The 27,069-nt window shown below is 48.5% G+C and overlaps 1 protein-coding gene and 1 non-coding gene across 10 annotated transcripts in view; both read left to right on the forward strand.

Moving 5' to 3' along the window:
* The window catches only part of CSNK2A2 (casein kinase 2 alpha 2), a 35,315-nt gene extending 9,942 nt beyond the window's left edge, over window positions 1–25,373 (forward strand). The window contains exons 3-13 of one of the 9 annotated variants that reach the window (XM_036440477.2): window positions 1,670–1,771; window positions 3,949–3,999; window positions 9,776–9,835; window positions 14,549–14,551; window positions 14,671–14,754; window positions 15,742–15,852; window positions 16,538–16,639; window positions 16,872–16,972; window positions 17,739–17,887; window positions 19,421–19,514; window positions 25,115–25,373. In XM_036440477.2, coding sequence (XP_036296370.1) covers window positions 1,670–1,771; window positions 3,949–3,999; window positions 9,776–9,835; window positions 14,549–14,551; window positions 14,671–14,754; window positions 15,742–15,852; window positions 16,538–16,639; window positions 16,872–16,972; window positions 17,739–17,887; window positions 19,421–19,497 — 840 coding nt within the window. In that variant the 3' untranslated portion in view covers window positions 19,498–19,514; window positions 25,115–25,373. Of the gene's footprint in view, window positions 1–1,669; window positions 1,772–3,948; window positions 4,000–9,775; window positions 9,836–14,548; window positions 14,552–14,670; window positions 14,755–15,741; window positions 15,853–16,537; window positions 16,640–16,871; window positions 16,973–17,738; window positions 17,888–19,420; window positions 19,515–20,325; window positions 21,174–24,317 lie in introns of those variants that run through there. The other 8 variants (XM_045582831.1, XM_036440478.2, XM_036440483.2 and 5 more) reach the window with 8 other exon arrangements.
* LOC118721031 lies at window positions 12,912–13,057 on the forward strand. Its single transcript, XR_004988603.1, has one exon. It is a non-coding gene; the product is annotated as a small nucleolar RNA SNORA57 (small nucleolar RNA).
* Window positions 25,374–27,069: the final 1,696 nt, after the last annotated feature.

Here is a 27,069-nt window from a genome sequence, read left to right on the forward strand (position 1 = left end):
TCTGCTGGGAATCCTGGCAGAGTGGATGGGCACGATTGCTGGCAGCTGCCATGGAAGGATGCGGCGAGATCCAGTCTCTCACACCGCGTTTGTAGGTGCTGCACATGCTCCGTGTTTCATAATCTCCCTCTCTGTTTGGTTCAGAGCTGTAGCTTAGTGACCAACAATAGATGGAGGTTTCTCTGATACGTGTATTATATCCTCCCCCTCCACCACCACTACCACCACCAACACACACACACACACACACACACACAGGCTTTTAATATCTTGTTTCATGGCCAATCCACTGGCCCCTCTGCCCGGGCTGTTGTAACAGTGTCTCGGTGATGGAATGCCCCTTTTCCTAAGTTATGCTAGTTATGCAGCCACACTGGGGAAATGGAAGCACAGTGGCTGCCAGTGAGACCTGCAGTCAGACTGTCTGGGTGTGATTCCTGCCCTCACTCTTTACTCTGAGCCGTGTGACCCTTGGGCAGATAGCTCAGCGTGGCTGGATCTACTACATGGGAGTTTTGTGAAGATGAAATATTACTAACTACAAGATTGAAAATAATAAAGCTGGCATTTATTGGGTGTGTACTATGTGCCAGTGCTGTGCCAAGTGCTTTATAAAACTTGTTGATTGCGATATGCTTATTTTCCTTCTTCAAACTCTTTAGCCCACTCAAGATAAGAAGCAACATGTGTGCCCTAGCCTGTGTTGCTCAGTGGATAGAGCGTTGGCCTGCTGACTGAGGGGTACCAGGTTTGATTCCGGCTAGGGGCACATGTCCGGGTTGCAAGCTCGATCCTCCCCAGGAGGGGGCATGCAGGAGGCAGCCAGTCTATGATTCTCTCTCATCATTGCTGTTTCTATCTCTCCCTTCCTCTCTGAAATCAATTAAAAAAAAAAAAAAAAAAAAATATATATATATATATATACATATATATATATATATATATATATATATATATATATATTTATATATTAAAAAGAAAAAGAGAAGTAACATGTAATGCCAGTATTTCTGATTAAAGTCTTGAAACTTTCCTGTCTGGCAGATTGAAAGATAAGCAGTAGCAGAGGTTTTCAATCACTATTGCCGATCCATCATCTTTCTTTGGGAATGGGATGTGCAGGGAATTGTTGCTGGCTCTGTGCTGATTTCAGATCCTAGATATTAAGGAAATGGGAGTGGCGACAGGAAATGGGAGCCAGCAGCTGGGAAACAAGTTTGTAACTTGATGTCAGGGAACTGGTCTTTGCTCCTGGAAGACAAAATTACATGTAACTCATTGGAAGAGCAGGTGTCTCACCATTTTGTTTTAAGTTTTTCCATTTGCGGGTGCATGATATACAGCTGTTCGGAGCTATAACATTTTCCACTTGGCAGTTAACCCAGTAAGCTTTTTATTTTTAAAGTATGACATGGTGCTCAAAAATTTTAAGTGCCCTACTTAAAGATTTGCCATAAGCTGTAAGTCTGTAAATTGTTTAACTTACTCCTGTAAGTTCTTATGGGCAGATCCATTCTATCTCCATGTTTTTCTCTCTCTAATTTAGACGTGCTCTTTCACATACCCAGTGTACAAGACAGTGCCCTATCCATTTGATTCGCTAACGTCGTTTTAAAGTTTTAATAATTTTCAAGGGAGTCTTACTTCTGATTACTCTTGTGTATTTAAGCCAGTGAAGAAAAAGAAGATAAAACGAGAAGTGAAGATTCTGGAGAACCTTCGTGGTGGAACAAATATCATTAAGCTGATTGACACCGTGAAGGACCCTGTGGTAGGTGCCTGCTGGTGCGGGGAGAGGGAGTGTGTGTGTGTGTGTATGTGTGTGTGTGTGTGTGTGTGTGAGAGAGAGAGAGAGAGAGAGAGAGAGAGAGAGAGAGAGAGAGAGAACCTAAAATACAGAGAAATATTATGTAGTGAGGATGATTTTGAAAACCAGAAAAAATAATCCTGGTGGCCCAGAGTGGCCCTAGTGGCCACTTCCATAGACCCTAACTGTCTGCCAGATAGGCAAATCCCTGCTGATTTCAGATCCTAGATATTAAGGAAATGGGACCTGATTACCTCGTTGTCCTGATTCAGTTTACAAATGTTTGCCGACTATCTCCTTTAAGACCCTGTTTTTCTCCCTAATCCTACCAATCCGCATTATTTTGCCTCCCATGGAAAACCTGGGGTCAGAGGGAAGTACTGAGAATCTCCACGTGGACGCCTGGCGTAGAGCGCTGAGCCTGTCCCGGGCCCACTGACCTTCGAGGGGGCGAGCTTGCTGGTTCTCATGCTGCTTTAATTCAGCATCCCCTGTGAGGGGCACATTGTATTCCAGAAACATCGGAGACATTTTTGTTAAAATGCTTAATTCTGAGCCATTTTGGTGGTGCTGTTTACTTTTTTGGTTTCTTCCTGGGAGTGACTAAGCCTTAAGTGTTTATTATTAACTAAGGCTTTTTTGGTATCGCTCCCCACCCCATTTCTGCTCTCCACCTGCTGGACCGCAATATTCCAGTTCTCCCAGGATAGCTTGAGTTATTGTCTTCGCTCTCTCTGCTGAAGACATCCTCGTAACACTGTGGTAGCGGCCATGCGTGTGCCAGCACTGTTCTGAGTGTCTCACTATCTCATCATGTAATCCTCACAGCAGTCGGAGGGGGTGGGGGGTGGGGGGGATAGGTACTGTTGTTGTCTGCATTGTCACACTGCAGATAAGATAAGTCTATAGAAGTGAAATAATTTGCCCAACATCACACAGGGCTGTTGAACTGAAGACTAAGGAAAGCTTTTTACTTTGGTCCCTGGGAAGACTGAGAAGGATGGTCCTATTCTAGATCCCATCTAATTGGCACAAATATATCTCCGTCTGATCAGCTCGGATTGACACGGAGTTTGGTGATAGCTGTCTCATCGTTTTTGTAATCAGTTAAAGTGTGTGAGAGTGTGTGTGTGTGTGTTACACATATGTAACCAGTAAATCGAAGTGCACGAAACAATCGGGGAACCCCCCGCCCCCACCGGCAGAGAGGTGTGGTGGTGAGACCCTCTCAGCGTGGGCTGGTGAGGACCCTTTGCCGGGACCGCTGCTCATCCTGGCACAGGCCCATGTGGGTGCTCTGTGGCCCGTCTCCTAGGTAACTTCCATCTGCTTCCTTCGGCAAAACTTCCCGGCTGGAAGGATTTCTAGGATGGTGGTTTCTTCCCATCATGCTTTTAAGCCCCTGCCTTTCTCCCAATTCCGAAAGCTTATTACTGCCCATTCACATTATTTCACCTCACTGAAGTAAACTGGACATTTGAAGATCTGTTTACAACAAGGAAATATTGACTATTTTGTACCCATTGCATCGAAGATTATAGTGCTTTCAAAATACTCGAGGAAGTAATTTCACATTGTGGCTTTCTGATAATTATACATAATTTCCTTTCGGATCCTGAAAAGACCTGTGCTAGAGGCCCAAGACCTATGATAATTCTATAAAACGCGTCTGGCTCGCTAGACCAAGATGAAAACATGTCACTCCTTTCACAGCTGGCAAACCGAAACCCTCAAGAGAATAAATCTTCGAATAATGTGCCAGGCCCAGTGGACAGGTTGGTCAGAGAACAAACAAACGAAACAAACAGCTTTCTTATGAAAAATTCTGACCATTTACAAAAGTAAAGTGAGTAATCGCATGAACCTGCCTGCATACAGCACTCAGTTTTAGCACTAAGTCAGCTCCTGGCCAACTCTGTTCCATCCTTACCCCCCACCCATTTCCCCACCTCCAGTGCCCACCATCCTGTTATTTTGAAGCAAGTTCCAGGCATAGCATTTCAAGAGGATACTTTCTTGCTAGTCTCTCCCTGAGGAGTGAATCTTTTTCATCTAAGTGGGATTTGAGAATGGGCAGGTACACAGAAGAAATTATACTTATTGTTTGAATACTTAATAATCATATATTTTTTTTCTTGCAGTCAAAGACACCAGCTTTGGTATTTGAATATATCAATAATACAGATTTTAAGGTACGTATGTACTTTTTCTTTCTGCCCTGGGGGTTTTGGGAGTGAGTGGTGGCAATGAATACTGCTGAGACTCTAGAACACAAGGAGGGCAGAAAGGTCACCGGTGAGAGGAGGAAATAACACATTGGGTTCCTTCCGGCATGACTCCAGGAGGCAGAAAGTGGTCGGGGCTCTCGCATTTGGTGTAGTTACTCAACAGCCTTTGCCTCACTTACTCTGGGGAGAGCTGCTGAGCTGGGTCTAAGCCAATGCCTCCTCTCTACCACTCCTGTTTTAGATGACAGCGTTAGGTAGATGTTACCTTTGATTTTCTCAGGAATCTTGCTTACATTGCTGATAGGAAGTGATGAGCGATGCAGGGCTCGTGAAAAGCAACTAGAAGCATCTCTGGAGAGAACACGCACCCTCTGTAGACATTTTCCCTCCTGGACCTGAGCGCCCAGCTCACCAGCAGGAAATGCTAAAGCCCCAGCCTTTACCTCGGGGTGGGGGGGGCCCACAGCCCCTACCCCCTGGGTCCATTCAGGTCCGGGTGCTCCCAGGCACCTCGGGGGCCCTCGGGGCATCTGTGCCAGGCAGCCTCATATAGTTCTTATGTTTGTATCAATTTGAAAATATCTGTTCTTCAAAAGCAGAACATTAAGCCCGTTTTTCATGAATTTGTGTTTTTCAAACACCAAAACCTTAACTCATGTCAAGGTTTGGGGGCCAGGCATGCTGGACATGGTAGAGCACAATATGGAAACCAATATGAGAAGAGAAAGTTTTTTAAAAAATCAAAGCGGTGTTGATTTTCGGGGTATCTAGAGATTTGTAGGTGACTACAACTCTGCCAGTGAATACAGGGCTTGTGATTTTGTTGGGATGGAAGTTAGGGACAAAGTCAAACCAGCAGTTGAAATATGCTGTATCAGGAGTGATGCTTTTGGGTGAAGAGAAAAGAACCTTATCCTCACACTTAATTTTTCTTAGGTAATCACTCTACAGTGGCTCTAAGGTTAATCAGTGAACAGTAAGCACTTACAAACAATAAGCAAGTTTTATACACAGTGTTGCATTCCCCGTATGTAACAGGTTTCCTTGTGACTCCAATAGTGAACTCTAAAAAGTGAGGTATACATTTTTTTCATTAATTTTCTGTGGGTGACCCGGGTTAATCAAGGTGCATATGTGTGCACGTTTCTGAAAAACTAAACAGGCTTCCACGAAGCCAAACATCTTTCTAACGCAAACATTTCAAAACCATTCTTCATGGAGCTTCATGTTAAAGTCCCTTCGTCTTAAATGCCTCTGCTTCCTAATGAGTTCTTAACAGCTGTCCAGCCACATGTAAAATTTCACTTCAGCATTTGTGTTCGTGAACTGCCAGGTGGATCTGACAACTGGCAGAAAGTCAGTGTTTAATTCCCTAGAGAAACCTGCCTTCTTACAAAGGGGATGTTTGGATGGCCTACATTGTCTAGGAGCTTTTTTAAAAAGGATCGTGGGATTGTAACGTTTTTAGAGGCTTGCATATCTGAAAACATCCTTATTTTATCCTCCCCACTAACATATATTCCATAGTGTAGAATTCTAGGTCATAATTAATAATTTCCTCAGGTTTTTGAAGCGATTGTGCTGCTCTGACCACTGAAGCCATTGTGGTTTCATCTTATGAGATTGTCTTTGTTTTTCTATGGAAGCCTGCGGGGTCTGCTCTTCCTGCCCAGGCTCTGAAGCTGCCCCGTGACACGCTTTCATATGGGGCGCTTTCATCCTTCCTTCTGGATACTTCCTGGGCGTTTTCAATCTTGAAACTTGTGTCCGTCTGTTTCAGAAAAGTATTTTTAATGTCTTTGATTTTCTTCCCTTCTTTGTTCTCACTTTCTCAAACTCATTCGGATGTTAGACTTCCTATTGTAGATCTCTGTTTTGTTCTCTGAGCCTTTTTAAATATCATCCTGTTCTTTTATGTTTTATGTAATATCTTCTGTCTTCTCACTGAGAAAATGTGTGTTCCCCCCCCCCCCCCTTGTTATGTTTTATTCTTCATGCCTTTTCTCTGATTTTCTTTCAAATTCCTTTTTTGGTGAGTTTCTATGCTCTTACATTTATCTGGAGTTTTAGTGTGTGTGTGTGTGTGTGTGTGTGTGTGTGTGTTTTAATATGCTTTTATTGATTTTAGAAAGAGGGGAAGTGAAAGTGAGAGACAGAAACATCAATGTAGAGAGATACATCAACCTTGATCAGCTGCCTCCTGCTGGGGATGGAGCCCATAACCAGGGCATGTGGTTCATGGTGACCTCTTGGTTCATGGATCAATGCTCAACCATTAAGCCATGCCGGTCGGGCCCTATCTTTCCTGAAGTCTATAAACCCCAACCACTATTTTCACTACATTTCATGGTTGTGGAACTCACTTCTGTATCATTTTCAAAGCAGAAATAAAAATTCACGTCTTGAGGATTAGGGCTTTTCTCCCCAAACTTTACTTTGACAAGTTTTAGACCTGCCCTAACTGTTTTGGCTCAGTGGATAGAGCGTCGGCTTGTGGACTGAAGGGCCCCAGGTTCGATTCCGGTCAGGGGCATGTACCTTGGTTGGGGGCACATCCCCAGTAGGGGATGTGCAGGAGGCAGCCGATCGATGTCTCTCTCATCAATGTTTCTAACTCTCTATCTTTCAACCTTCCTCTCTCTAAACCACATGTGTCAAACACAAGGCCCGCGGGCCAAATCCGTCCCGCCAGGCCTTGCAATGTGGCCCGCACCGCGCTGTCATCACTGCACTCCGCTGTGTTTCCATCACAATGACAGTTTATGACTGTTCAGTAAACCATTCGGCCCGTGATTTAGGCTGGATTTTAGATTTTGGCCCCTTCTCTGATTGAGTTTGACACCCCTCCTCTAAACAATCAATAAAAACATTTAAAAAAAATTTTTTTAGGCCTACTGAAAATTGAAAAGTAGCAGTCAGTACCCTTATGTTACTCACTCGCCTAGATTTACCAGTTAATATTTTGCCACATTTGCAGTTATTTCTCTCCATCCTCCACACTCCCCTCTTTATCTCTATCTTTTTGCTGAAGTCATCTTAAAGAAAGTTGCAGGCATTGTATTATTTCACTCCTAAATATGCTAGCACTGGACGGAGGATATTTTCCTACATGACCCGTGCACTTAAGGAATTTAATCTTTATGCAGTCATGCCACCTGATAGAGACAGTATGGAGTCCATATTCAAAGGTGTCCCAATGATTGCTGTCCTGGGAATGTCCTTTTTAGCTGTATGGTTGTGAATATCTGATCCAGAACCCACTTAAAAAAAAAAATTCTTCTATTATTGATTCCTAATTTGATTGTGCTGTGTCCAGAGAACCTGATCCATATAACATTTATTATTTGGAATTGGTTGATGATTGATGCTTGTGACTTCAGTACCTGGTCAGTTTTTGTATCAAGTTTGGTAATTTCATTCAGATCTTTAGGACCTTCCTCACTCTTTCCCTTGTGTTTCATTTTATGGTAGAGGCACTGTTTTGGCTGATTTCTCCTGGAAATCATCAGGTATAACACTTCATGTGTATCAAAGCCATAATAAAAGATACAGGGCAATACTTAGAATGTGTTAGGCCTAAGCACTGTATTCAACTGGTGTTTTTTGTACTATATAAAATCGATATTGGTTGGAGTAGTTGGAAATGCTATGTTGGCGGACCAAGGACATTCATTTACACAGATGCTTGGTATAAATACCACATGATACCTTCCACAGATAAAACCCAGCTGTTAAAATAGTCCATATTCACTTCTGGAAATAATCTATCCCAGGCTCTGAGGGGTAGTAAGTGCTGTTTTCCCTGTCATGGCCTGTTTATTGACTTGAGGTTCAACTTGGCATCATCTCTGGGAGTGATCTCCTTAACTCGCACAGGAGAAGCTGACCTGACACGCAAAGAGATGGTATCTTTCCCTAGTTCTGTACGTACCGGTTGGGGGTGTGCTGGGGAGAACAAAACACTTGAGTGTTGGGCTGCTATGCAGTTGAATCTCGCGAGAAATAGTGCAAAGGTGTTTGTGCCTGAGTGCAGTAGGGACCATCCCCAGCCAGCCTCCAGTGGGGACCACCGATACGTGGACTGTAGGCGTGTGGACTGTAGGCGTGTGGACTGTAGGCGTGTGGACTGTAGGTGTGTGGGCTCTAACCTATGGTTTCATTCCCTCTGGTGCCTGAGCTGGCTGCTGCCTGGGCTTGGTGAAATCAGATAGCCTTACTAGGCTGGAGGGAGAGTCACTCTGATTTAAAAGGGGACATTTGAAAAAGAAGTTGTTAAATTAGATTTTTAGCAAATAAAAAAATAATTATTTTGAACAGGTAATGTATTTGCCTATATCTAAACTATGAACTGGTATGTGGGAAAAGTCTCCTTTATTCCCCTGTGCCCCAATGTCCATCCTTCCCCACCCCCCCATATTCATAAAACCACTTTTTATTAGTCTCATCATCCTTACAGATACAAGCAAGTACGATTATGTAGTTTTATCCCCCTTCCCCCTTTATTACACAGACATTGTTCTCTGTTCCTAGAGAGCTTTTCTCTATATTGCTTAAGTCTCCCAATAAAGGAGAAACGAAACATATTTCATAAAGGTGTGCTGATTACTTCCATCAGAAGTGCTGCTTGGACTGCTGGGGAAAGAGACCTACTTGGAATTGATGTTGGAATTGATGATCAAAAGTAATAATAGAGTTTCAACAAGGGTTTGTGTTTTAATGAACCTGGATTCATAAATGCTACTCTGCCTTTTAGAGATGGAAAATTTTCAAAAATCTCCCAGTCTTTGGATTATTAATATGAAGATGTTCATTTGTGAATCCATTGTTTAACATTTCACTCCGCTCTCCTTTTTGCTTCTCCCTAAAATATTGATTTAGTTAGTTCCCATCACTATTGCCTGTGAAGTGTTCTCTTTACAGCCTGGAACTGGTTTGGGGGAGTGGAGGGTATAGATTTTTTAAGTCTGGCCATTTCCAAATGCTGTAGCAGTTGGTTTTCCTCGTGTTCCTTTCACGAACAGGCTGTCTTGCCACTGTTTTCCCAGGGGGCTGGTGCAGTTTTTCAGGGTCTCCTGTCCCCAGAGCTGGGTCTTGTGCCTGCAGCGGTCACCAGCCAGTGGTCCCAACGGTGGTCAGCGGCTGCTCTTGCTCTAAGCAAACGTGCAGCCACGGGGCGGGTTTATAGAAGTGCAGTTGGACACCTGTGTCTTCATCTCTGTGGCAGTGTGACTGTGGGGTTTGAAATCGGGGAGCATTAAACACGTTTTTTTACCCTAGCCGGTGTGGCTCAGTGGATAGAGCATCGGCCTGCAGACTAAAGGGTCCCAGGTTCAATTCCAGCCAGGGGCGCATGGCTGGGTTGCGGGCTCAATCCCCAGTGCGGAGCATGCAGGAGGCAGCCAATCAATGATTCTCACTCACCATTGATGTTTCTGTCTCTCTCTCTCCCTTCCTCTTTGAAATCAATAAAGAAATATATATTAAAAAACCAAACCAAACCAAAAACACGTTTTTAAAGGATCCCAGTTGGAATAAACGGTTTTCTTCCCTGGGATCCTGTGGAAGGCTGAAGCATTATACCCTCTGTAGCCTGTGTCCCCATTGGTTGCCGGTCAGGGAGTAAAAAGTTCTAGGCCTCCTCAGCCACTCCTGCTTAAAGTTTACAGAGAATAATGACCAACATATGGATGACAAGATGGAATGACACTAACGTAACTTTGTTTTCTGAAATCTGTTTCAGCAACTTTACCAGATCCTGACAGACTTTGATATCCGGTTTTATATGTATGAACTACTTAAAGTAAGTGGCACCCGTGAACAGTGAATCCTGTTCAGGATTAGTCATTAAGGGGGAAGTGTTTGAGAGAACAGAGAATGAGCAGGATGCTGCTTGATACCCAGAGGACGTAGAGGTTTTGTTTGTTTGTTTGGGGTGTATCTTTCCTTGAGGCCTCCATCATGGGACCTCCAGGGGAACAGACGGAGATGGCCAAGTCCAGGGGCATCATAGCAGAGAGCAGAGTCTCCCTCTTCGGAGCTCTTGCTGCCCCTGGGGTTTTCCTTCCACTGCTTAATCAATATCTGCTATTGACTTTACTGCCTAACAAATCAACTTCACAGATAGTTTCTTATTTCTCATAATTCTGTGGGCTGGCTGGGTGAGTCTTGGTCTGGGAAAGCTTAACTGGGCCCGTTGGTCAGGATGGTCTAGGGTGGTCCAGGATATTCTCGTTCACATGTCTGGAGGGCAGCTGGAGCAGCGGAGGCCTCGTCCCCTGGGAGACCAGTCTGGGCCCTTCCCGTGCTGGTCTAGCAGCAAGCGAGTAAGTGACATGTAAGCACGCTTCTGTGTCATGTTTCCAGTTGTTGACCAGAACAAGTCACGTGGCTAAGCCTAGACCAAGAGTGGGAAGTAGACTCTACCTCTCGATGGGCAGGGCATTGAGGTCACGTTGTGAAGACGTGCACACCAGGATTGCAGGCACCCCTGGCCATCTCTTTCTTGTGTCTCTTACAATCCCCTTCTTACATGAGACAACCCAGCCTCTAGCCCTGGCTGTTAGCTTTGACAGGCAGGAGGAGTGATGGGTGGACCTTCTGGGAGACTTACTAATCCCAAGACAAATTTTCAACCATTACTGATGGATGGAGAAGTCATCTCTCTTACTGTAGTTCGGGTAGGTAAACATTTAGGTAAAGAATTCTAAAAAGGTTTATAAAGTGGAGTAGGCCGATGTTTCCTAAGTTTTTTAGTGGAGCACTAAGAGTCTGATGGAAACAGTGAGGTCACTCCACAAGTGCTGTGAAGTACACAGTGTTACTTCAAGTTTTAGGATGGGTGTGATCTCAAATTAAGAACCCCTGGAAGAACGTAGAAGTGAGGGAGGTTTTAGCTTTACTGAAAAAATGCCAAGATGGAGTTTCGATGGAATTGTGAATAGTTGCTTAAACACAATACCAACAGTTTGAGGCAGGCCAGCACCCCGAAGGTAAGACTGAAGCCTGGCACCGGGGCCTGTAGACCAGGTCAAACATCCAGGGACGCAGGTCACACCGCTGCTCATCCAGGCGGCACCGGTGTGTGGTGTCCTCTCTTTTCCAGAGGCAGCAGGTGGGAGACTTACTCATCCCAGTCCCAAGACTGAAATTTTCTAGGCAGTAGGTACTTCCTGCTGATGAGGCGTAGTACCCCAGGTGACATTTGGAAAACCTCTTTCGTGCTTAGCGGTCAGAAATGACCAGATTTTAAAACTGAAAGAATTTCCCAAGGAATTTAAAAGTATGCCAGTAGCTCCCCAGGGAGTCTGACCAGTAAACTTGGCAAAAGAATTAATCCCCTTCGTAAGTTTTCTTTCATCAGACGATTCTCACAGCCCAGGTGTGCTTCTAATTCATCTGGGCAAAGACTAGGCAAGATAACAGAATCAGCACTCGCTAGATGCTCTCTCTGGGAGAGGCGGGCCAGGGAGGGAGAAGAGAGAGGCAACGTTTAAACTTGGGAAATGTAGAAACAGGCTGAAGGCCGCCATGATTGCTCATGACTCGCGAGTTGCGCAGAGTCGGTCTGATTCAGACTTGAGGGAGGTCTGTCCTCAGGAGCCTGGTCCATCTCGGCCACAGCCACGGCCACGGGAGTCTTGCTACAGCTCTGCTGTAAAACAAAACAAAAAAGAAAATCTAATTGAAGTAGAGCTACATAAACAAAGTGACTAAATCTTAAGTGTACATTTTTTTTGGATTTTACCTAAGTGAAACCTTTACCCAAACCTGCCCAGAACTATGCTGTCCAGAATAGTAGATTCAGCCCGCAGATGGGTATTTAAATTAAGTAAACTCCTTGGCTTTGTTATTCACATTCCAAACACCCAGGGGCCTCCTGTGGCTATGGTTACCGTTTTGGACCGTATTGGACAGTGCGGAGATGGAGTGTTTCTCCATCGCAGGAAGTTCTGGTGGACAGGGCTGGTGGGGAATGGTATGAAAACCCATTAAGGCTCTCTTGTCCCCCTTGTATTCAGTATCCCCCTCTGAAAATTATAGTCTGACCTCTACCACTGTAGTTGGTATTTTTAGTTATTTTTTGAGGGGGGGAGGGGCAGCGGGACGGTAAAATCGATTTTTGTTGTTCCACCTATTTATGCATTCATTGATTGAGTCTTGTGTGTGTGCCCTGACTGGGGATGGAACCCACAACCTTGCTGTATTGGGATGATGCTCTAACCAACTGAGCTACCTGGCCAGGGCAGTCACCACAGTTTAGTTTTGCCTGTTTTTGACCTAATATAAAAAGCACCGGACACTGTATTCTCTTTGTGTCTAGGGAAAGGAAAATTGGCTTATACCTGGAATGCTGGTGCTAGGGACCATTCCCTGGCCTCTGGCTTCCCTCCCACACAGGGGTGCCTGGGATAGTGCCCTTGCTAGTCTAGGCCAGTGGTTCTCAGTCGAGTCCGCTTCAGACTCCAGGTCACCTGGCAGTCTGGCACGGTCTTTGGTTTTCACAGTTGGAGAGCGTTTTGTGATCAGGTATGTAGTGGGAATCCTGCCTGACTGACCACCTACAGTTTGCAGGGCAGCTCCCCGCAACAAAGAATTCCTGTCCAAATGCCCACAGCACCAAAGCTGAGAAACCCTCATCCTCTCCCAGGGAAAACTCCACCAGGAGCCCTCAGAGCCAGGCACATAGTAGGCCCTCTGAGACTCTGGGCTGCTGTCATTATCACTCAAGGAGGATATGACGGGACTCAGGCAGGCTTCAAGTGCTTTTAAGACAAGCCAAAGGGCCTACTATTGAATTTCATGAAAATAGTTATATTGCAGAAGAAAAGGGAGATTCGGGAGCAAAAACTTTTTTTTAAAATTTAAAACAAAACAACCCTCCTCGTCTTGGCGGGGTCTGTGTGCGGTCCCAGGCTCCGTTATATGTGGAGCAGAGGGTTAGGGGCGCCCGCCCCCTGGCGGCAAGTCTTCGGTGCCGGTGGTTTCCAGTCCGCCGGTTCTATCCTCAAGCCCTGGGACACGGGGAAACTAAACAAATGAATAAAACAAGAACAACCCAAATAAAAAGTGGATGAAAGATTTGAGTCAACATTTGTCCAACAAAGATAAAGGCTGACAAATAAGCACAAGGAAAGACATTCAACTTGACCGCTCATTAGGGAAATACAAATCAAAACTGCAGTGAGATTCTGCTGCAGACCCACCGAACGGCCATAATAAAAAGTGGGCAACGACAGGTGTGCGGAGGGCGTGGAGAACTGGAACCCTCACACGCTGATGGGAATGTAAGATGGTGCAGCTACTCTGCGAAACAAATGTTTGAACACTTAATGCAAAACGTACATGCAATCCAGTACTTCCACCTTTTGGAATCCACCCAAGAGAAATGAAAGCATGTGTCACCTCAGAGACATGTACATGAACATGAGTAGCTCATTCATAAGAGCCAAAAACTGGAAACCACCCAACTGTCCACCAGCTGGTACGATCACATAGTGGAATACTACCCAGCAAGAAAAAAGCAGTATGGGTAAATCTCAGCAGCATCTGAGTGAGTGAAGATGGAGTACTGTCTATTGTATTATCTTATGAATGTCTAAAAGGCAATGATAGCAACAGATAGCAGATTGGTGGTTGGGAGCAGAGGAAGAGAGGAGGAGTAGAGGGCAGAGGGGAGTGGGGGTTGAGGGAAGGCAAGCTTGAGAGGAAGGGAAACATCAATGTGAGAGATCATTGATCAGCTGCCTCCTGCACACCCCCACTGGGGATTGTCCCCGCAACTTGGACATGTGTCTTGACTAGGATACAAACCATGACCTCCTGATTCATAGGTTAACGCTCAACCACTGAGCAACACCTGCCGGGCTATAATCATAATTCTTAAAGACCAGCTGGCTCAGGGATTGCTTTTCAGGGTAATATTAATACTAGAATGTGGGTTAATCTAGAAAACCCCATAAGACACTTTCTAAAAAACAAGCCACACTGAAATATGTATTTGGATGTCATGCTTCATGTCCACGTGGACTCTTGTGTGTCGTTGAACCACTATGAGAGGTGACTCCAATGAGGTTCCCAGGTCTGATTTTAAACATAAAGTCAGAACAGTTGAGTGTATGGTTTCTAAACCCAGGTGGCCAGTGCAAGCAGGAGAGGAGGGCTGAAAGGAGATACCGTTCCACATTCCTCCCCTCCCCAGCCTTTTTAAATGTTTGTTGTTAATCATCCCCCAAGGTTTTTTTTTCCCAAATGATTTTTAGTGTGGTGGGGAGGGACGGGGTGGAGAGGGAGAGAGAGAAACATGGAACCTGCAACCCAGGTACATGCAGGAATTGAACCCTTGACCCTTCAATGCACAGGTTGATACTCTTACAGTTGAGTCAAACCAGCCATGGCTCATCGCCCCCATTTTGAGAAACCGCCATCAAAGCCTTGATGTCGCCTCTTAGCCCGTGGCCAGCGGTGTGCGGAGAGCAGGCTGCCCCTGAGGCCGGTCTTTTCTCTTTTGTTACAGACAGTAAGCCGACCCCGGGGAGACGATCCCAGTCGAGCTGTCACAAGCAAATGCCGATATGATTGCAATGTGGGTGCGGTAGCGGGTTTGCTTACCTTTCTCTCTGCTTTCTTACCTCATAGGCCCTGGATTACTGCCACAGCAAGGGAATCATGCACAGGGACGTGAAACCTCACAATGTCATGATAGATCACCAACAGAAAAAGGTACATACCAGCTAGGCGGCCACGGCCTTCCATCGGAAGGTGTACACCACCCCTGGCCAGTACTGAGGTGGTTTCTGGAGACCCGTGCTGCTCTCTTGGGCAGACTGGTGGGTGATGCTGTTATTTCCCAGTCTCCCAGTGAGGGTTCCTACTTAGCATAAGTGTGGTCACAAGGAGAGCAGCTGTACTCCCTTGTTTATTGTGGTCATGGTTTTCTGGGGGGCTCAGCTGATGGTTTCTACTGCCTAAGGACCCCTCAGACCAATCTGCCTGGCCTTAAAAATACCATTGATCCCTCTTATTTTCAATGCCCAATTCTGGTTGTCCCTAATTGGTGAGTAAATGAATCACCTAATACAGTGGTCGGCAAACTCATTAGTCAACAGTGCCAAATATCAACAGCACAAGGATTGAAATTTTTTTTGAGAGCCACATTTTTAAACTTAAACTTCCTCTAATGCCACTTCTTCAAAATAGACTCGCCCAGGCTGTGGAATTTTGTGGAAGAGCCACACTCAAGGGGCCAAAGAGCCGCATGTGGCTCGTGAGCCGCAGTTTGCTGACCACGGGCCTAGTAGATTAATGAGAAGCGAGAGTGGAATGGGGCACGTACCCCGCTCCTTTCTGTTATGACTACAGCTTATAACGAAAGCTGTTGATGATGGGGCATGTGTTGCACATACGGGTTATATGGAGTCAGAGAGAAGCTTAAGCTCTATTGACCTCAAGAGAAAAAACCAGGATAATTTAAATTAAAAAAAAAGAAAAAGCAAATACGATTCTGAGTGCTGTGCTCAGAAATGGCCTTTTCCACAGTTAGTGAAAGCACAGGTTTTTTTGCCAGTGCACTTGCTAACATTTTTTATAAGGCCAAATAATTACCGTTAGGCGAGGTGTGGCCCGGGTCTAAGGCACAGGCATCTAGGAACACTCCGTTCACCTGTTTTCTTCCTGTTTGTGTGTGTGTGTGTGTGTGTGTGTGTGTAGCTGCGACTGATAGACTGGGGCCTGGCCGAGTTCTACCATCCCGCTCAGGAGTACAACGTCCGCGTGGCCTCCAGGTACTTCAAGGGCCCGGAGCTCCTCGTGGACTACCAGGTACGTGACCGGCCGGGCTGTGCGTTTCCTTGGGGCTTCTCCTTTTCTCTGTTTTTTTGTGGTGGTGTTTTTTGTTCTGTTGTTTTTTTAATTTATTGATTTTTTACAGAGAGGAAGGGAGAGGGATAGAGAGCTAGAAACATCGATGAGAAACATCCACCAGCTGCTTTCTGCACACCACCTACTGGGGGTGTGCCCACAACCAATGTACATGCTCTTGACCGGAATCGAACCTGGGACCCGTCAGTCCACAGACCAATGCTATATCCATTGAGCCAAACTGGTTTTGGCTCCTGTTGTTTAAAACATATTTTAATTGATTTCAGAGAGGAAGGGGGTGGGGGGAAAGAGAGAGAGAGAGAGAGAGAGAAGTATCAATGATGACAGAGAGTCATTGATCGGCTGCCTCCTGCATGTCTGCTATTGGGAATTGAGCCTGCAACCCAGGCATGTGCCTTGACAGGGAATCAAACCGTGACCTCCTGGTTCATAGGTCAATGCTCAACCACTGAACCACCCGGCCGGGCTTCTTGGTTTTTACTGAGTCAATTTGGATACATTCAAAGCCTGGTCTTTGTTCCATCCCAGAACGATCATTGCTGATTTTCTGTGGCTACCTCTTTTTTTTTTTTTGGCTCAGGAAAATGGAGCACCCGTGACTGACTGCTTGTCCTTATTTCCTCAGATGTATGATTATAGCTTGGACATGTGGAGTTTGGGCTGTATGTTAGCGAGCATGATCTTTCGGAAGGAACCCTTCTTCCATGGACAGGACAACTATGACCAGGTGAGCGAACACCATCTGGCTCATATCCATTTGGGGGGCAGATGCCAGGAAAGCAGCATCCTTCATGGGGTGCTGTCCTTGAGCCCCTGGCTCTCTCTCGGTGTCCCCAGTCCTCCCCAGCGTGGGTCTGCGCCTGTTCCCTGGGGAAGTCTTTGGCTCCCTGTCCCAGCGTCCTCCTGGGCGCACAGGGAGTTCTGTGCGTGGTGATTGGGTCAGTTTGTTTGTGTTGCAGCTTGTTCGCATTGCCAAGGTCCTGGGTACCGATGAGCTGTACGGGTATCTGAAGAAGTATCACATAGACCTAGACCCGCACTTCAACGATATCCTGGGACAGTAAGTCAGGGGAGGAGGGGCGGGCGTTAACTCACCCCCCTGTGGAAGTGGAATGGTTGGCACAATCACTCTCCTGCCCTTTCTAATTGTATCAAAGTCAAGTAGCCTTCTCCTCACCCCACCCCGTGCATTTCTTACTTTGAAATATTTGGACACTGTTTACATGTGTCTTCTAATTTACTTTTCTAAAAGACAGTCCGCTTATCAATAGAAAACTGTTACGGAAAAGAAGTTTTTTTTGGCTTAGCATAAGCTTATTTTAATGGAAAAAATCTTAGGAAGCTGTGATTCTTGGAATAAGAAACCATTTCTTTTGTTCTCTGTAATGGGTTATTTATAAGGTAATTTTAAAGCCTGTTTTCACATAGTTTTGAAAAGTAAATGTGTTGACATTTTTCCAATGGTATTTTATGAGACCCATGTTCCTAAGGCCCGCAGCTCTAAATATAATGACGAAGTGATAACAACTACCCAGTCACCTCTGTGCCTCGCCCAGAATTCACCAAAGCCATCTAAATCTTTTACATCCGAATCAGATGTAAATGTCTTTAACTCACGCATCAGTCATGGAGCGCCGTTTTGCTTGAGGATCACACGGATGTTAGCAAGTGCACTGGCTGGGATCGGGGCTATAGGGGTGGGGCAGACGGCCAGAATGAGATTTGAGGAGTTTGTAACTAGTGCCGTCCTCTCTGATTTTGGCCCCACTACACAAGCATCTTCCTGAACCTCGTTTCAGAATGCTAATACTCCCCTTTCTTCTCAGACATTCACGGAAACGCTGGGAAAACTTTATACATAGTGAGAACAGACACCTCGTCAGCCCCGAGGCCCTAGACCTTCTCGACAAGCTTCTGCGATACGACCATCAGCAGAGACTGACTGCCAAAGAGGCCATGGAGCACCCGTACTTCTGTGAGTCTCCCGCGCTTTGCAGGGGCCTCATTTTTTTTTTTAAAGGAAAAGTCCTTGCACCCTTTATCTTTGAGGCCGGTCAAGGGAATTCTAGGTATTTGAATCAATGCCGTTGGAATTTGGCCTCCTTAGCTCTAAACCATTGAGACAACTTGGCCGGTCTGCTGCTTGGTCCCGGAGGTATTTGCTCGGAGCTCCCTCGAGTCTGGTCTGTTAGACCAGCAGTCGCCAGTCGGTGGTCCTCGGACTAGTGATCCATGAGGTCAGAAAGGTGGTCGACCGCTGTGTTAGAGCATTCCCCGTGACTGAGTTGGTAGATTATAAAATATATACTTTTTTCTTGAAAACTAATAAAAGATATTACCCCCCTACCCCCCTCTACCAGCACACACAGAAAAACGAGTAATGAGTTGAAAATAATGTAACTTAGTACATTTTTAAAGAAGGAAATAAGTTTAAAATTTGCGGAAAGGAAAGCAGGTATGAAAAGACCTCACTAAAATTCTATCTGAATTATTAACATCAGAGGATGTGCATAAATTCCATTTACGTAGCTGCTTGTTCTGCACGCGTGCAGCCGCACTGATAAGGCACATGTCATACTTTATTCTCAGCAGTGTGGGCTGGTTTAAGCTAGTCAGAGGAGACCGAGAATAACGGGGGTTAAGTGACCTGTGTCAGTTCACTGTGTGAATCGACCAACACTTTCAGCCTAACTGTTGCTTGACTAATATGCCATCTTTCCTTCTTTTTCCCTCTGCAATTAACTGAAACTTGCCTGGAGTTGACATCACTCTGTGGTCTTGGAACCTATTGGCCCATAAGCATCAGTAGACAGTGAATTTGAAAGGTCTCGCCCTTCAGTGGTCCAGGCCACAGAAATCTATCTATACCCTTTGAGTTGGCGGAATTCAGAGCACTGAATTTAGATGTTTACAATGTGTAATTTGATTTCAGAGAGGAACGGAGATGGGGAGAGACAGAAACATCAGTGATGAGAGAGAATCATTGATCGGCTGCCTCCTGCACACCCCACGCTGGGGATCCAGCCCGCAGCCTGGGCATGTGCCCCGACTGGGAATCGAATGATGACCTCCTGGTTCATAGGTCGACACTTACCCACTGAGCCATACAGACCGAGCAAAATGATTAGGTCTAATAGCTCTTTTTATTCACCCTTTTCTCTGAAGTGCTTGTTATTGTGCATGCATTGAAGAAATTGGGAGTTGGGTATGATGTTAGTATTCGAGGAAAATAGCACATAAGAAAATGAGACATTTGAGCAGTGGGAGATGAGTCTGTGCCACTCTTCGTGAGTCTGAGTCATTGAACTTGACTCTGAGGAAGTAAGAGTGCTCACCCTGATGGTTTTTCATTACCTCGTTCTTCTATAACCATATGCTGCCATTTCCCTCGCCCGCCTGGTCCTGCCTTTCCCGCCGCGTGTCCTCTGGCTCACGGTGGAAGGCGGGCTCGGTGTGATGTTCCCTCCCTCGCCGCCCAGCCTCGCTGACCTGGCCCTTTGCCTTGCAGACCCCGTGGTGAAGGAGCAGTCCCAGCCCAGCGCGGACAACGCTGTACTTTCCAGTGGTCTCACGGCGGCCCGATGAAGACTGGAAAGCGACGGGTAATGCGGCATTGATGCTTGCCAATAAAACCGACCAACCCAACACAAACCTTGAAGGAAAACTCCAGTGTGATACAAAGAAATTCTAGTCATTCCTTCTAAACGCAAAGAAGAGTAAAGACCTAAAAGTCTGTCAAAAAGAAAGAAACTCCCCAGTCCTAGTCTCCAGGGCGCTGACGCTCCGGCAGCGAGCGAGACGCCGCACCTAGTTGAGGATCTGAGGGGCCTCTCCCTGTGGAATGCACGGGAGACGGGAGACTCGGAGTTGTACGCTCACCTGTGTCTCACAGGGGACCACTGTTGAATTAACTCGTTCGGTCAACCAGCTCTGACTATCTGACTTCCTGTCTATTCCACTGTGGTCTGGTTTCCTCGGGTGAGATTCAGGCTCCAGTTTAGCTGCCCGTCAGCAGCCTGTACTGACACACCAGCCTCACTCACGAACAGGAGATATTAAAACAGCGACAGTATTTTTTTTTAACTCTTTTACAAATCCATGTTTTATGTATTTTTTTATGACATGAGCTCTCTAGGAAATGTACCTCAGCCCTGCAGTTTCCTCTAAGCGTATTAATTTGGGAGCAAACTGCAGTCCTCTCATGAGTCCTCTCGGGTGTCGGCAGACGTCACTTTAAACCCTGTGATGCCACGAACAGGTCCATCCGTCTTCAGAAGTTAGATGCTAAGTGCATAACTTGGAGCTCACTGTAACCTTTGTTGATTTGCCTAACCATAAAATCTTGTTGCTATTTTTTTTTGGGTGTATCTTTTTTTCTTTTCCTTTTTTTCTTTTTTTCTTTTTTGTCTGCAGCCTTGTAAGGAAGCCTCACCATTTCCCAGCACATCCCTGTGTGTGCACCGATTTTAACGCATCTCTCTGAAACAAAGATGCTTTGTTCACGACCATAACTAAAGCTGGGAGGTCGGTCTTAGGTCAGGGAGGGAGAAGGAGGAAAAGGGTTCTATGAGAATGTATTCAGGAATGACCTATTGGGCAAAGAGAAAAATATATCTCCCCATCCCCACCCCCTTTTTGCCTCTTTCTATCCCCACAAGAAGTAATTCCCCGCTGTAATCAGGGTACTCTGCACCTCTAAGCTCTGATGGGCAGTATGTGAATGTGGTGGCAATGACAAGTCTGTCTCGCCTGCAGGGTCTGGAGGTACATGGCAGGGCCCCCCACAGCCCAAGCGGCGAGGGCCTTGGGGGAGGAAGTGGGGTTCCCGGAGTGGGGAGCAGAGCCTGGGGCCCCTGTGTCAGCCTTCACGTTAGCAAAGGAAGCTAGATTTTGTTTTAAGAAGTAAAAATAGCGCTGATTTCGTTTGGGGGACTTGACGTTAACATGATCTGCAAGCGGTCCCCTCACCCCAGCTGCAGAGCCACGCACGGCCACGGGGACTCGCACAGCCAGGCTGGAGCTGGAGGGGTCTGTCGCCACGTCACGTTAGGATTTCTTTATTAACTATTTAATAATGCCATACTTTTTATAAGGATAGATTGTTTGTTTGGAAGCATCTGTTTACATTCCATATTCCAATAAAATCATATTGGTATTGGTAGCAGGTCCTATCTCTAAATGTAGATTCTATTTTTGTCATTTGGTGGGCGGGAACTTGAAATACAAATAAAACTCTTATTGATAGAGTTGAGCTTACAGATGAAAAGAATTAAGATCCCAAAGCCAGGAAATGAATTCCGCCAAGGTTCTCGTACATCCACTACCTGCCTGCGTTGCACATTCTGTATGTTAATGTCTGCGTCTGCTCTGCCTGAAAAGGAAAGACAAGGCACGCGCTCTTGGCTGGGCCTAGATCACCGTGTCGGGCAGTAAAACTCTGTCTGGGGTTGTCAGAAGCTTCTTGCGTGCCCTCTGAGGCAACACGGGACTGTTGTTTACTGTCAGGGAGATGTGCCCCGCCCCCGTGTCCCCATGCTCTCCTCCCTCCCCTTTACGGTGCCTGTGGACCAGGCCGGGACCGAGAGGAGGGCTTGGCGAGGTAGTGACCTGTGGGGCGCCACCCGAGGCAGGAGAGCATCGAGCAGAGCCGGCGGCTCCCTGTCCTCTCCTTGGCTCGAGGCTTGGGAGGTGCAGGCGCTCACCTGCCTGCCCGGGCTCTGCGGCCGCCGCTTTGACAGCAGCGATGCTTTTTTTTTTTTAATTAAATATATCTTATTGATTTTTTACAGAGAAGAGAGAGATATAGAGAGCTAGAAACGTCGATGAGAGAGAAACATCGACCAGCTGCCTCTTGCACACCCCCTACTGGGGATGTGCCCGCAACTCGGGTACATGCCCCTGACCGGAATCGAACCTGGGACCTTTCAGTCCGCAGACCGACGCTCTACCACTGAGCCAAACCGGTTTCGGCAGCAGCGATGCTTTATGCACAGTCTCCTTTGCTGCCACCTGTCCTTGGCCTGTCTTCATGCCTTAGACATGCTGCAGAACGGAGTTTGAAACGCCCACTCCTTTCTCGTCTGGCCTTGACCAGCTGCTGGAGGTGGTTTTCTTCCCCAAACCCGAGTGAGTCCAGCCCAGACCTTTTCTCTTAACCTGTGCCCAAAGCATGGTGTGTCCGCTGGGACCTGGCTCCGCTGATGTCTGAGGCATTTCCCTGGAGAGTCCCGAAAGGGTGTGTGTGTGTGTGTGTGTGTGTGTGTGTGTGTGTGTGTGTGAGAGAGAGAGAGAGAGAGAGAGAGAGAGAGAGAGAATGTCTGCTATTTAGACTAAGCTGTGGTAGATTACCCACCCTCTGTCCTTTTCAGTGAGCATATTTCTTAATTCATCTCGGTAATTTTCATTTGCTATTTTGTTTGCTTCATTACCTTATAACAGGTTAAAAGTGCCTATGATAAGGACTTGTTATTTCTTAAAGAAAAGCAAAAAAAATGTGGGGACAGGGTAGCGTCACTGTCATCTCAGGTACCGCCCGTGTGTAAGAGCACAGACCTGGCCACGGGCAGGCAGTGTGTTAGCCGCGCCACCGCCAGCGTGGCTGCGGGATTCCTCCAGCTGGGGCGGCCGCCGGGAGGGCAGAGCCGCCCATCTTTTCACCTGTGTTTACTTGCAGGTCACGCTGCCCTGGGTCATAGCAGCTGGCCTGCCCGGTCCCCTCCCGTCCCCGTGGCGGGAGGCTGGGCGGGAGCAGCCGTCACACGCACAGTGCAGACCAAGCCTCCGTGGGCCTTCTTACAGGGAGGCGCGTGCCCATGCCAGCTCTGCGGGCACTTAAACGCCACTCACTCGGCTGGGTCTCCCGACAGACGCTCTAGCACATCTGTACTCACGAGGCTCAAAGCCAGTGTTTTCCCTTGCAAAGGGGAAGGTGCTCCGATGGATTCATTAGAGGAGAAGGCAGGGCTTGGGATCCTTGGGGGCTGGGTGAGGCCGGGCCAGCGGGCTGGCAAAGGAGAAGCTGAACCTATAACAAGTCTAAAGGTCGATCTCGAGGGAATGTGACTTCTGAGGGGAGAGAACCTAGGGGCACAAAAGTCATGTTCCGGGTGTGCCCTGAGGCGGGCACCGCCCCCTGGATGGGTGCCAGTGGGACCACAAGGCGCGCTCCCAGGCAGATGGCGGGGCCTCGGCCTGGGCTACTCAGGGAAGTGGCAGGCTCCCCAGGTGCTGCGTGGCTGAGGACGGGAGCAGAATCACTTTGGGACACGAGCAGCAGCAGGAGGAGTTTTTGTACGTGCACTGATGTGGATCCAGAGCTCAGTTAACAGTTTCCTTTAACGCCGGGTCGGAGGAAATGGTTTGCTTAGAAACTTGCATTACTGCGTGGGCACCCACGGGGAGGGCAGACTTCCCTCCTGTCCCTGAGCAGGCGTGTGTAGTTACCTGGCAAGCCATGGAGGTAGAAACCCCTTTTGAATGTAAAAGCTGGGTCCCCGTGAACACACAGGAAGCCAAAGTTTGTCAGTGAACGGAGCGTGCTGCCTTCAGGGTGGGAGCGGGGAGGGCAGGGGGTGGGGAGGCACCAGCTAAGAAAACCAGTGGTGACAAGTGCTCTGAGCTACATGGATGTGTTGGTGGACACGGCCCCACGCAGGCCGTGAGCCGAGGCGATGGGCTATGCAGGCGGCGTACTTCTGTGTAGAGACAACCATGTGCTACCAATGTGATCCTTACCTCCCCAACTCCCATGTACTGAGGATTGTTTTTAAAGACCCAACTTTCATGGACTCAATAAATTGACCGTTTTTCACTCGCTGGCTTTTCTTGCTGTGAATGGTGACTAAAAAGGTTGGGACAGAGACCTTGGCGCCCCGCGTAAAGCTTGGGTGAACCGAGAACCCTGGAGCCGACCCGCCTTCCGTTGGCCAAAAAGCAGCGCTGCCTGGCCGGCGATCCTTACACAGGACCACCTCAGACCAGGGGTGGCCACTTGGTGTGTCCCTGGCTGGCTGGCGTACGAATTCTGTGCTGTGAGATCCCGTTTTGCCTAAATAAAAACGCCGGTCACCCGCCTTCCTGACCTTCCGTGTTTTCCTGACTCCGGGGAGAGAAGGGGTCAACTTGGAACGGCAGGGATGTGTGTGGTGGTTGCAGAGACGGCAGGAGGCGTGTCGGCGAGGGGACATACTGCTGGTTCTCGATTCCCGCTTCTGAGCTGCATCCCCCAGACCCCGCTTCTTGGGGCTGACCTGTTCCCTTCCACAACCTGAGCCGTCACGGCAGTGCTCTGCGTTTCAAACGCCTCCCCAGCCCGTTCTTGCTGTTTGGCAGGTGGTGGTGTCTTGAATGAATGTTCTTTCTCTCCCCGCCTGGGCCCTCTGTGGAGTTGGATGCTCGGAAATCAGTTTCTGGAGCGCTGAAAGGCAAACGAATCTCTTCCCCGTGTGCGCCACGCGGCCTCTCATTCTGGGCAGCAGAGCTCTGTGCCCCGGGCCCAGGGACCCGTGTTCCCGTGACCGCCGCCCGGGGGCGCAGGCCTTCCCCTCGGGCTGAGGTACCATCCTGAGTCTCCGAGGTTCTGCTGGCATCTCCCTCCCTCCCCACTGCTCTGGACATGGAGGAGGAGCAGTTTTCAGGCCACGATTCCAGGGGAGAGTTAAGGACACAGGGCGGGCACATGCAGGTTTGCAGTTGTGAGCACTCTGCCATTGTGCCCTCCTTTGGAGTTGGTAAAAGCTCTCCTAGGAACCCTAACCTGCATGTCTTTCCACACGAACAGCTGTCACCCTCCTTGGCTCACCCCTGTGTGAGCCAGTTCCCTTTTTTAGTGGATGTGGCCCCTCCTCTGTCATTCAGAGAAAGCCAGTCCTCTAGCTCAGCCCCACGCTGACTTCAGTAGCTTGGATCAGGCCTGATGGGGCGCCAGCCGCCTGCACACCTTGTAGCTAGATCCCACAGGACGGTCAGCGTCCCGGACCTGCGAGGAGGGGAAGAGACTTGGTCACCCCCGTGGGGTCCAGACCTTCCCCCTCGCTCTCACAGGAGGCCGAGCAGAGACTGCCTCTCGATGGGCATCAGAGGAGGAGGTGTGGACAGGCCAGCTTGCTCACGCTCCCCAGCCCGCTCCGGGAGGGAGCCACGGGCCAGGGAGGCCCGGCCAGATCGATTAACGCGTCTTTCCCCTCCTCCCGTCTCTCCCCAGGTCTGTTGCGGTTCCTCTCACTTTTCCATAAGCAGAACGAGAACCAAATCAAACGCCTTTAACGTGTGTAGAGGGATCACGTGCCGTGAGCAGACACACACAGTGGCGGGCTTGGCGAGCACGAACTAGACGAGCTGAAGGGCAGGCAGCCCGCCTCCGTAGATCAAACCTCACTTCCGAATGTAGAAGGTTCCCACGCCTTTGGCTTCCGGTTGGCTTCCTCCTGGCCCAGAAAGCATGGGAAATGTGAAGGGTATGCGGAATGGTTGTTGGTTCCTGTTGCTTCCCCCCCCCCCCCCCCCCTCCCCAGCCGCGCCCCTGGACACCGGAGCCGCCCGGTTCTCAGCGTGGGGGCTGACGTGGCATGATGGGCAGTTACATATTATAATTTTAAAAAGTATATATTATTGAATAAAAGGTTTTAAAAGAAACGCATGGAGAGTTTTCAGTGTGGACGGGGCCATTCACCGAGACCCGGGCGGCTGAGGGACAGAGGGCCGTGGTGGCGGGTCTGGCCAGAGGACAGGGGCGGTCTCAGAGGCGGAGAGGCAGGTGCTTTGGGTGCTCCCTGCAGGGATGAGCAGCCCGGGAGGGATGCTGAGCTCCCCCTGGGACAGAGGCAGCTGGTGCAAGGAGACGTGTGAGCCCAGACTGTGCCTCAAACATGCATTTGGCCTCCCCGACGGGTCCTTGCAAAGCAGGGGAGGCCCACTGTAGGGGTGCCGCTCCGGGGAAGTCAGGAAGGCGCCTTAGCCCGTGGCATCCCCTTTGCTCCTGTCTCCACATTGATTCCACCCCCCCCCCCCCCAGTCCTGTTCCCTCTCCCCAAGCCCCCTTCTGAAACGGCGTCTCACCTCGGGGGTGAGGGCTGCTGTCCTGAGGCAGGGCCGGGCCGGGCTCTTGGGTCCCCTTCCCAGGGCTGGTTCTGGTCGAATCCATAGGACAGTGCCGAACGCACTGGCCGTATTTATCAAGGGAACAAACTCAACGTCTTTTTTTTCCAAATGAGCCTGCCCTGGTTCCCTCAGTCCTCCCCTCCTAGGACAGCTGTGTCCCAGCCTGGGGGCTGGCGGAGGCCTGTGCCCTCCCACTGCCTATAGACCCCAACGCCCAGGTGGCTGGATGCTCCCCCCACCCCCCAACCCCGTTCTCCACAAAAGCTACCTGGTCCGCACAACGTCCTCTGTCTCTGCTGCTTGTTGGGAACAGGTGACTGGCACTCCAGGTGTGGACACTGTTTTTGAAGCGATTATTGGGGAGGGACGCAAAGACGCCCTTTTGCCGTCACCATCACGGTGTCCCCTGAGCCAGCCTCTGTCGTATCCACACATTCCCCGGGTGTGCAAGCTCAAGACCGTGCGTGCCCCTGGACACCAGCGAGTGAGGCCCGCAGGCCCACCGCCCGCGGACTGGGAGCCAACGGGGCCCCGAATGGATGGACTTAGGACTCTCCAGCTCCATCACCGGCCTGGGGGCCTTTAGGACTTGCAGTTCTGCAAATTTCGGTTGGTCTCCCAGATCTCTGGGGCAGCATCTCGATACCTCATGGCAGTGAGCGTGTCCCCGAAACGCCTGTGGACGTGGTGCTTCGCATGTGCGTGTTTCTCTACATAGCATGTTCTCGCCGTGCCGACCGCGGTGTCGCAGGGCCTGCAGCCGGAGGAAGGGTCTCTGTGGAGCAGATGCACGGCCGCTGGCTTGGGAGTTAATTAGATGCCACACTGAACTTGAACTCAAGCTTCGTCCTCCACTTTCCCTCCTCGGTGTGAACATCTTGTGTTCCAGAAATTCCTCAACCAAGAGAATCTTGCTTTTTGTGGATGTGCTCCAAGGGAAAGCGGTTGTAGAAAGAAGGAAAGAAGAGGTTTTTGGTTGTTTTGGGGTGTTTGTTTTTTTTTATGGTTTTGGCCTTGGAAAAAAGGAACAAGGAACCTGCTAACTCAAGAGCAGTCTAC

This window comes from Pipistrellus kuhlii, unplaced genomic scaffold (genome assembly GCF_014108245.1).
Source record: "Pipistrellus kuhlii isolate mPipKuh1 unplaced genomic scaffold, mPipKuh1.p scaffold_m20_p_17, whole genome shotgun sequence".
Classification (NCBI taxonomy): Eukaryota; Metazoa; Chordata; class Mammalia; order Chiroptera; family Vespertilionidae; genus Pipistrellus; species Pipistrellus kuhlii.